This window comes from Bos grunniens, chromosome 13, assembly GCF_055505025.1.
Source record: "Bos grunniens cultivar Pamir isolate PY7600 chromosome 13, Bosgru_T2T1.0, whole genome shotgun sequence".
NCBI lineage: Eukaryota > Metazoa > Chordata > Mammalia > Artiodactyla > Bovidae > Bos > Bos grunniens.
In genome coordinates, this window is record NC_141177.1 from 16765761 (window position 1) to 16776225 (window position 10465).

The 10465-nt window shown below is 56.1% G+C and overlaps 1 protein-coding gene across 1 annotated transcript in view; it reads right to left on the minus strand.

Moving 5' to 3' along the window:
- Nucleotides 1–9751, minus strand: part of VSTM2L (V-set and transmembrane domain containing 2 like) — a 39000-nt gene extending 29249 nt beyond the window's left edge. Inside the window, exon 1 of the mRNA XM_086330881.1 lies at nucleotides 9346–9751. Coding sequence (XP_086187007.1) covers nucleotides 9346–9466 — 121 coding nt within the window. The 5' untranslated portion in view covers nucleotides 9467–9751. The remainder of the gene's footprint in view (nucleotides 1–9345) is intronic.
- Nucleotides 9752–10465: the final 714 nt, after the last annotated feature.

Sequence of the window (10465 nt, forward strand, 5' to 3'; positions counted from 1 at the left end):
GGCACTTAAAAACCAGCCCCCGCATCCTATGAGCCCAGAAACTCAGCCCTCTCGCCACAAACAGCCTCTCCTCCTCCATTAGCCCCTCCAGCCTCCAAGGCCTATTTAAGGCCCCCACTTCAACCCAGGGCCAGCCACGCCCTGTGCCTTCACCACTCAGAGATCCTCCAGGCTTGCCCGTGCCCTGGGGATCAAAACCAACCCTCCCCAGCCTAGTCTCAGCCACAGCCTGCTTTTCCAGGTACGCCCGCAGGCCCCTCCAAATGAAGCCCCTGCCAGACCCAGACAGAGCCTCCTCTCAGCCCCGACGGTCCTTGGACGCAGGCAGAGAAGGCGCCCACCAACCCTAGGAGGTCTTCCCTGACTGCACCAGGACACAGTAACCATTCTCACTGGGAACCCCCTACCCCGAGACCTCCCTCCTCTGCGGCTCACCTGCCCTGTTTCTGGGGCTCCCACCTCTGGTTGAATGTCCTCCATTATGTCTCCCTAAACTCAACCCCGCGGACACTCACCAAGGACCTGCGGGGGAAAGGGAGTGAAGCTTCTTCCGAGGCCACCTCAGGTCACAACACGGAACAGTCCCCAGCGGTAGGGGAAGGACTCCAGAGCCTGGCTCTGCTTCACGCCAGCCTTGTGTCCTGGGGCCAGCCTGGAACCTCAGTCACAGGAGGGCTGCTTCCCCCAACGACCACAAGTGGGCTTTGGGGGCCCTCAACAAGCCCCCCTGACACTGGACCAAACCACGAGGTATTTTTCTGAGGAAATAACCCAGTTTTCATCAACCAGTCCAATTCTCAAGAGGATCGTGACCTCCAAAAAAAACTAGGAACCATTAGTCTAGACAAGGTCCAGCGCCCCTGGTAGCTTCCCCATGTGGTCATTCACTCGTTTATTCCTTTAGTTCATTCAACCGGCATTTCCTGGGTGCCTGCTCTGTGTGGGTGTCATTGTGATACACAGAATCCGTGCATGTGTAAGCCTGAGATGTCACCTGAAGAGAGGAGTGTGTGTGTGTGTGTGTGTGTGGTGTGTGTGTGTGTGTACAGAGAGACAGAGGAAAAGGGCAGACCGAGGTGGGAAAGATGAGAAGAGGGAGGAAGGAGATGGAGCAGACACAGGGAAAGGAACAAAGAAAGATGGAGAGTGATCGAAAGACGGAGATAGAGATTGAGAGAGACAAACCCATAGAAAGAGATTCGGAGGAAGAGAAGCAGGTGAGCATGTGGCACTGATGGGCACTGCCAGCCCCCTAATTGATAGCTCTGAACGAGGCCCCCCTCCTGGCTCCAGCTCTAACCTTCCAGATGCTCCCAGAGCCTCCACACCTCACGTCCCAAGGGCACCTGCCTGGAGGGGGCTGGGGAGGCCAGACCTGATGCAAAGGCAGAGGGCACCCGCCTGGCCCCTTAGGCCAGTCCGATAAAGGACCACCCAGGCCCCTTCCTCCCCACTGCCACAGCTCCTCCAGTCACACGTGAGCAAATACCCGAACATTCACTCCAGACTCAGGCTCAGACAAAAACAGCAGCCCCCGTAGAATCCAGGCAGGCATGACCCTACTCCCACCACTCCCCACTGATGATGCCGGACTTGGATCCAGGACCCTAGACTCTCAGCCCTGGGCTCTTTCAGCCAGACTGGGCCTTCTCAGCCTTTTGGCATCATGGACCTTGAGAGAATCCCATGAATCCAGGGCGCGCTGTGGAACAAAACACCGGCCCACAAGCCCAGCTGGTTTGGCAACCAGCAGAGGACAGATGAGCGGGTTAAGAGCTGCAAGCTGGGCTCAGGCCTGGCTCAGCCATCCAACATCTGCGTGTCCTCAGGCAAGTCGCATCACCGCCCACCCCCGCAAGCCTCAGTGTCCTCGTCTGTAAAATGGGAGTGCCCTCTGCACAGAACAGGCGAGGACTGGATGAGAGGAGGTGGAGAAGGGGCAGGCACAGAGAAAATCCCCTGTGATTCCTGGCTGGTGTTTTGGTTCAGAGCCCAGAAGGCCACTGAGAGCTAAGCGCCAGGTGCCAGATGGAATGCCAGGCCACCATCGGCTCCATCCTCACCTGTTGATGGGAGGACAAAGGACAGCACTTGGGAGGATACAGATGGAGGTGTTCTAGATGCTTAGAGCTTAGGAGAACTTGGCGCTGTTCAGGTGGGAAAATGAGGCCCAGAGAGGGGCAAGGACCTGCCAAGCCACCCAGAAGCTGGAGGCAGGGGGAGGGTAGATAAAAACCCAGGTTTGACTCCCTGCCCCAATTCTGGCATTATAAGTGGGAGCAGAACTGGTAAAGGAATCTCTACCCCAACCTCTTAACACTGGGAGCAGCGAAGGCCCCCACCCCCACCGTGTCCCCCGTGTGGGACCAGGCCTCCTCAGTCTTGGGAGCCCTGCCCAACTCAGCCCTTGTCCCAGCCCCATCACCAAACTGCTGGGTGACACATCTCATTAACACCCACTGGCTTCTGCCCACTTCACCAGTCTTTGCTCTTTTGGTAAAGAAGGCAGGCTTCTCCTCTGTGATACCCCCAGCTAATAACTGGTCCAGCTTGCATACCTCCTATGATGGGGAGCTCACTCTTGGTACCTTCACTGCCCCAGGAGGGAGTGCCCTTCTCCAGGCTGAACATCATTCCTGCTCCTTAACTCATCACAATTTACACTTACATAAATTTTACAAATTTAGTTGTCTGAGCAAGAGCCCTATCTGTCTTCTTCACTGGTATGTCCCCAGTGGCTAAAAGAGCCTGCTCCATGGTAGGTTCTCAACTATTGAAGTATTTGTTGAATGAAGGAAGGAAGGAATGAATGATCTTGCAGCCCCTGTTAGGCCAGCAGTTCCCAGTGTGAGGAATAGGAGTATGAGGTGGGAGGGGGTGGCCTGCAGGCCGGCACCCCCAAGTATGGTGACCCGCACACACGAATGCGTCTGTGCACCACCTGTACCATTACATCCATCATGCTTTTCTATAAACGGACTCACTATGTTTTAATATCCCTGTTAGGCTCATTCTAAGCAATCATATCTGTGAAATCGCAGTTTTGATGTGCTGGTTATATTCTTCCAATCCACATTAAAATAAATGCATAACTATTAAAATGTAAGAGGTTTGTCTGTGTTCTGCCTAAAACCATCTCTCAGGTAGGACCCAATCTTGCCGAGAGGGGTCTTCTTGAAGAAGGGGATGGTGGAGCTGAGCCCTCTGCTGGCTTCAAGGAAGGGGAGGGGACACAGCAGTGAACAGGGGGACCTGGAGCAGCAGCAGCCCCTCTGCCCACCCCCCTTCTCCACAGCAGCAGGTATCAGAGTGATCCTGGGGTCACCAGCTGGTAAAGGAGTGGATTTATCCCCCTAGCGAGACCATGGCCCCTTTTTCCATTGGAAGAATCCCACTGGGGGCTGGGAGAAGAGGCTACATCCTGGGACCCCATTACCCTCAGGGCTGAAGCATCTCATATGCACCCCAAGGGGCTGGGCCTAGGGGTCTACCCACTGCAAGAGGGAATCAGCCTTACTCACCCCAGATGCCCATGTCGTGGTCAGTAAAGATAAGGAGGGGGTTCGGGTTTTGTGATTTTTCTACTAATTACATGGATTTCTTATGAAATTAAAATTATGTGAATGTTTAAAATGACACTGATTTGGCATGAACACAAGTTTACATTCAGACCTTAGACGTCTACCTTATCCTCCTTGCCACCCACTCCATCATTCCCTGCCATCTCCCGGGGCTGGGCATTGTGGTGGGTACCAGGACACAAGGGACTCTGACCCGCTCCCACCGTGGAGGCCCAGTCATTACAGTGGGGGTGGTGAGAGTGCCCAGATGCCAGTCCCCATGTGCCCAGTTGGGCCCAAACTCCCTTGAGGCTGAGACACCCTTCCCATAACGCCCTCAACAGCTGGTTCAGTCCCTAAAGTCCAAGGTCATGGCCGAGCACCAGGAGGTGGGCTTGCCTCACGTCCCCTTTCCCTTCTTTCTGACACCTACCTCTCCCAAGGGCGCCAATGTCACTGTTCACACCACGTATCCACTCTCCTTACCCATCTGATTTTCTCAACCTATGACAGAAGCTAGGAAGTCACCAAGGCAGGTTCTGGTCTGGGGATGGCCAGGTCCCCTGCTGCACAGCTCGGGTGTGGAATGTAGAGGTCATCATCATGGGACCAAGGGCCTCTCCCTCCTCTCTGGGACACAACAGCATTGGGAACATGGGCCCCATCTGGGCTCCAATACTTGCTAGGTGCGTGACCTTGGGCAAGCCCTTTTAACCTCATGGAATCTCAGGTTCCTCATGAATACAGGGGAAGTCCCCTCCCCTTAGGATTCTGATGAGGATCAAATGACACAATGCCATTTAAAACCCTGACATGACAATATATGTTTGCTTCCATATAATTCTCACTCTCTCTTTTTAAAAAATATTTATTTATTTGGCTGTGCCAGGTCCGAGTTGTGGCATGCGAACCCTTGACTGTGGCATACAAGCTCTTGGTTGCAGCATGTGGGATGTAGTTCCCTGACCAGGGACTGAACTCAGACCCTCTGCATTGGGAGCTCAGAATCTTAACCACTGGATCACCAGGGAAGTCCTCTCACTCTTTTTGTACCGAGGTGGGTCAGGTGATCCCCAAAGCCAAGCACTAACCTCCCAGGCAATCTGGGTGCATACTCTCTTGCCCAAGGCCTTGGTTTTCCCCTTTGTGAAATGGGTAGAAGATGGTCCCAAAGGCCCTGCTGACTTGGCCTGAGCCTCAGTGATTCTTTTATTCCAAATGCTCATCTCCTGCCCTGATGGTTGGCGAGGACCACTCTCCCTGCACCCCAGACCCTGCCCACTTACTTGTCACCAAGAGACTTCCCCCAACACGCCTGCTGTCACGGTGGCAGCGAGTTGAATTCCCAGTCCTGCTGGCCGCCTGCGGCTCCCCTTGCTTGGGGAAAAGGCTGAGGGAGCCGCTGATAGGCAAAGTGTCAAAAGCAATTGGTGTGAAGGACTTGGGGAAAACTGCTTGCGAGGGCCAATTCCCCACAGGAGGCCAGGAAACCCTCAGCCCAGGGCACAGTGTTTACGGGCGTAATTGATAGAATAATCACCAACACCCGAGACAACGCGAACACATTTTTTAACATCATAACCTTCGGAAGACAGCACTCAATTTTCTCCATCTCCCAACCACCAAACTAGCCAGCTTATTGATGGGGAGATACCAACAGTTCGGGAAGGAACGCAAGAAAGCCTGGGTCATTTTTCAGTGCACGGGCTGATTGCCAAATGGCCCGGCAGCCCCCACCCCCTCCCGCAGCATCCCGCTGCACCCTCCTGGCAACAGAGGAAACCTCAGGACAGGGAATCACTGAATGGACAAAGGCCTGGCCAAGCCAGGATCCTTGTCTGCATTGGGGTGTATTAATAATTGAAGCTGCTGGCCTAGGGGTGCGTGTGTATGAGTGTGTGCGTGTGTGTGTGTATGTGTGTGTGTGTGTCTGTGTGGCAGGGCGAGGGCGGGAGGATGGATGTTTGCTGCAGTGAAGGGCTTCCTGGGGCTCCTCTGAGGGTCCACATATCCGTTCCAGTCGGGACCTCTTCCTCACTGGCAATCCAGCAGCTCCCCCACACCAGGCAATTTCTCATCAGGTTGGGTGAATACTTAAGGCAGTGACTCCAAGACTCCGGGCCTGGGGAGCTTATTAAAATGCAGATTCCAGGGTCCTCTCAACAATCATTTTGGCCAATGTGTCTGCATTTTAACAAACTCCCTGGGTGCTAGCAACGCAGGAGATCCACAAAGATCCTCATTAAAGATCCTGCCTTCTGGGGACTTCTCTGGTGGTCCAACGGTTAGGACTCTGTGCTTCCCCTGTAGGGGACACGGGTTTGATCCCTGGTCAGAGAACTAAGATCCTGTGTGTAGTGTGGCCAAAAAAAATAAAAAGATCCTGCCTTCCAGACCCCTACTGTGAATAAGATCTAGGAAGAGTCCTGGAGAAGAAGTCTAATCCAGTTTCCTGCTTCTAATTTGCACGTGGCTTCAACAAGATCTCATCACCTTTCTGAGCTGCTGGTTCCTCTTGGTGGAACTCACTGTTTTCCCAGTTGTCCGGGGAGCTGGAAAGGAGTCCCTGGGGTAGGGACGAGCAGGGAAAGGAGTTCCATCACATGACTGGCCAAGCCTGCCTCACAGCTGTGCTGGAGGAGGCAGGTTTGGAACTGCCAGACACACTTTTATTGTAGGCTCGCCTTCCCAGCTCTCTGTACAGACTCAGTGACCTTGAGCAAGTCACTGGCCCTCTCTAACCTTTGTTTCCTCCTATTTTGGATGTCAGCCTTAGTGAGTAAACACTGGTCAGGGGTTTGGAAGCACCTACCACACAGTAGGAAGTTCATAAATGTCAGCTCCCTTTCCTCCCACCTGCGCTGTGCTCAGGGCAATGAGCTAACTCTATCTGATCAGAAAAAATCAAATTAGCTGCCATTCATTGAATACCTACTTAGCATAGTTACTGACCATCACCTTCCTTGCCTCCTGTTTCCCGATGTCTCCCTAAGAGACAGGTACCAACCCCTCCCCATCACTCCTCATGTCTTTAAAAACCCCTCTGCGAAGTGGGCTGAGTGGAGGCAGCCGGGAGGTGGGAAGTGAGACCGATGTCCTTGCGGACCCATCTGACCATGGGCTTTCCCTGTGACAAGCCCCGGGGCGAGCAGGTGGAAGGCGTTAGCCTGGTGGCTGGGCTGGGCTGGGCTGGAACTGAGCTGGAGAGCAGCCACCAAGTGGTTGGGGTCAGTGGACTCCTCCCCGGGAGCCCCCTCTTCCAGCCTCCCACCCCCACCCGAGGTACAGAGACACCTCCCTAAGCCAGCCACATTTCCTGAATCAGCTGAGGACACGCAGAGCCCAGGAATAATGGAACGATCGGGCTCCAATCTGCTAAACAGCAATTTCTGGGCTTTTTCAGCACACACAGCTTTTATCAAATTGGTATTCTCCTCCTGAACACAAACGACTTATTAGACATGACCCACTTATCCGTCGCGTCTCACTATCATTAATAACAGTTTCTTTTTGTGATTAAGTGAGTGGCTCTGAGCCCTTCCTGTGGTGTTAGGCGTCTGGCCCGGCAGAGGGGCAGCGGTGGGGGCTCCTTGGCATCAACCACTTGGTGACTTTGAACCTGGTAGTGTTGGGAGCCGGCAGTCTGGACCCTGCAGAGCGGTCCAGCCTCCTCGCTTCTTGAGGGACAGAAAGAGCCCTAGAGGGGTGACTCACTTGCCCAGAACTGCACGATGGGTCAGCAAGAGAAGCCGGGCTCCCCTGGAGCCAGTGCTGTGTCCTTCCCATCCAACCCCTCCTCTGGGCCCTTGGTGGACCTCCCCAGGGTGCAGTGGGGGCAATTACAGCCAGCGGGGCAGAGCTGTGCCCTAAGCACACTTGGCACCAGGGGGCAGGCAGAGACTGCCACACAGGGGTGAACCCTGCTTCCCGATGAGGGGGCCACCTCGGGGCCTCAGGAATGACAGAGTAGCACCCACAGCCTGGGGGTCTGTGTCTGCACCCACAGCTCCAGGGACGGGATTGATGGTAAACCTCACAGCCCCACTCCTTGGGTCTCTCGGGACCAAAAATTCAGGAAAGCCCTTCCTTGGAACATCTTCCTAGTGTGAGTTCCAACCGTGCCAAGGATCTGAGTGGAGCCAGGAGGGGAGCGGGAGGAGGAATCCCTAGTTTCCCTTGAATGGGAGGGAGCCTGACAGGGAGATGAACGTCCTGGAAAAAGCACTGTCTTTGCCCGACAGACTCTGGGGCCAGTCTCCGTGCAACCATTCACTCACTGTGTGACCTTGGGCGAGTCCTTTTACCTCTGAGCCTTGGTTTTCCCATCTGTATACTAAAGATCAAAATAACCCTTCCCCTATTTTAGCACTGCTCCAGCCAGGTTGGTAGAAATTAGATGAGGGATAAGAAAGGTGCGCAAATGGTACAAATAGAGCAGTTACTATTTAACCTGGTCAGGAAGAAGGGTGTAGGGAGTCACAATTCCTCAAAAGCAGAGACCCTGAGAAGGGCTTACTCTCTCAGGCAATTCCAACTCACACGTCACGCCCCAGTAAAGCCTTCTCTGAGCTTCTACCACCACAGCCCTTACTCTTTTCCATCAGAAGAAATCACCCAGTTCTCTGCCCTTTGTGCAAACCTGTCCCCAGTCCTGGGCATACATTGCCCAGCATGGGTGCTGCAGCCTCCCCTGCAAGCTTGGAAATCCTTGTAGGGAAGAGATGGATGAAGTGTCTCCATTTTCATCTGTGCCCTGGTCCTCATACAGGAAGGAGTCCACCTCACGGAGGCAGGGGGAGCCCCTGCAGCTGCCGGCCTCAGACAATCCAACTCTACCGCCAACTTGGGCTCCTCTGGGGCTGGAAGGAGCTTCTGACACTCTGGCAGCCAGTGCTGGGAATGCTCACTTGCTCCCCAGCTCCCACAGTGGCTGAGTTGAGAGGTCCCACCTTTCAGTCCTCCGGGGTCAAAGATGAGGATGAGAGGGGACCCTACAGAAGGATGGCAGGGGGCTTCCTGCCCACCCCTAGAGGCAGACAAAAGCTCCAGGCTTCCCTCTTCCCCTTCCACGCCTCCGACTGGAAGCAGCAATGTCAACTATTCCAGCGTCTTTGAGGGGCTCCCACCAAGCCAAGATGCCACCCACCTGATGGGGTGGCTGCAGTCCAGGCTACCAGTTCTCAAGAAGCGGGCTCGTCTGTCCCCCGGGACCTTTCCCAGTGGGGCAGGTGTGGAGAGGGAAGGGACAAGGACAGCTACAGGGTTAAACCCACAAAGGGGAAAGGCAGATGGGCAGAGAGGGGTGGGTGAGCAAAGTGTGTTCACAAGTGTGTGTATTTTGCCAGTGTGTCTGCAGGAAAGCGGGCAGGCAAGAGTTGTGCTCTGGGGTGCCAGCTGGCAGGGTGTGAGCCCTCCGGCTGCGCCTGCTGTGTGTGTAGTGGGCACAGAAGTGAGGGCGATCGGAGAAGGTGTCTGGAGATGTGTGAGGGTAGGAGTTGTGTGAGAAAGCAGCGAGTGTGGCTGTGTGTCCGTGGCTGGTCGTGAAGGTGTATGTATCCACGCGAGTGTAGAGGGTGGGAAAGGAGCCCTCCGCGAGAGTGGCATGGGGGTGGCACCCGGGGTGCACCCTGGTCCGCAGGAGGTCCGCAGACCCTGCAGGGGGCGCCCCCCCTCGGACTCCCACCACCGGCGCCGCGGGCTCGAGTCCGGGGACCGCCAAGTCGGAGCCGCGCTGCCCAGGGTGGGGTTTGGTGGGGAAGTCCGCGGGGGCGGCGACCCAACTCACCGTGGCCGGAGATGTGATTGTCCCAGGGCGCGTGGCCGGCGGGCCGCGTGGCGCCGCCGAGTTGCAGGAAAAGTGCCAGGTAGTGGAGGGCGCCCAGCGCCACGGCGAGCGGAGCCCCCATGGTGCGCGCTCGGGCCGGAGGGGGCGCCGCCGCCTCACATCGGGGCTCAGAAGACCGCAGACCTCGCGCCCTCCGGCCCCTGCCCGGTGCGGCCTGGCTGCCCGGCTGCGGCTGCTGCCCCTTCGCTCGCGGAACCCGGTCGGGCCCGGTTCCGGCCCCCGCCCGGCTCCGGCCCAGCCCCGGCTGCGGGAAGCGAGCGCACGCCCAGCCGGCCGCCTCCGACTGCGGGACTCTTCCCTTCCGCGGAAGGCCACTCCGCTCGGCGCCGCTGCCGCCGCACCCCCTCCCTCCCGCTCCCCCCGCCCGCCCAGAGGAGGAGGCGGCGGCGGCGGAGGGATCTGCCGCTTGATTTATCATCAAAGTTTTGCCCAGGCTGGGATTTTTAAAGCGGTACCCGCAACTTCTCCCGGCCCGAGAGCGCAAGTCGGGGCGAGATGGGGTGGAGGAAGCCACCCCAGGGACCCGATTCCTGCCAAGCATAACACTACTGGTTTCACGAACTGAAATGCTCTCCAGTGGGATAAAGAGGAAAACCAATAGACCAGACCCAGCGCGCTCAAAAGGGACTCCTCAACTTTGCTAGCTGGGCGGTGCCGAGGTCAGGGAGGCAGGTTGGGGTGGGTGGGTGGATGGATGGAGGTGAGGGGGAGGTGGGAAGAAAACCTGGGCTGAGGCACTGGAGACCTGGTTAGACCTGCCTGCCGCAGGCTGTGTGATCGTGTCCGAGTGTCTAGCCCAGGCTGAGCTTCAAGGTCTTCATCTGAGAAGTGGGAATAAATAGCTGCCTTCAGGGATCCTGGTGAGGATTACAAAATCTTGTGTGTAAAGCGCTAAGCATAAACGCCGCCCTCGTGGTAGAAGCTCAATAGTTATTACTGATGTTGTCCCCCTCTCTGGGACTCAGTTTTCATGTCCGTGTAGTGGGTGTAAGTAAGGCAGGCCAGTGGCTGGGTCTCCTTCTAGCTTAGAGAGGCTGAGCCTTGTGCAGTGGAGTGGATC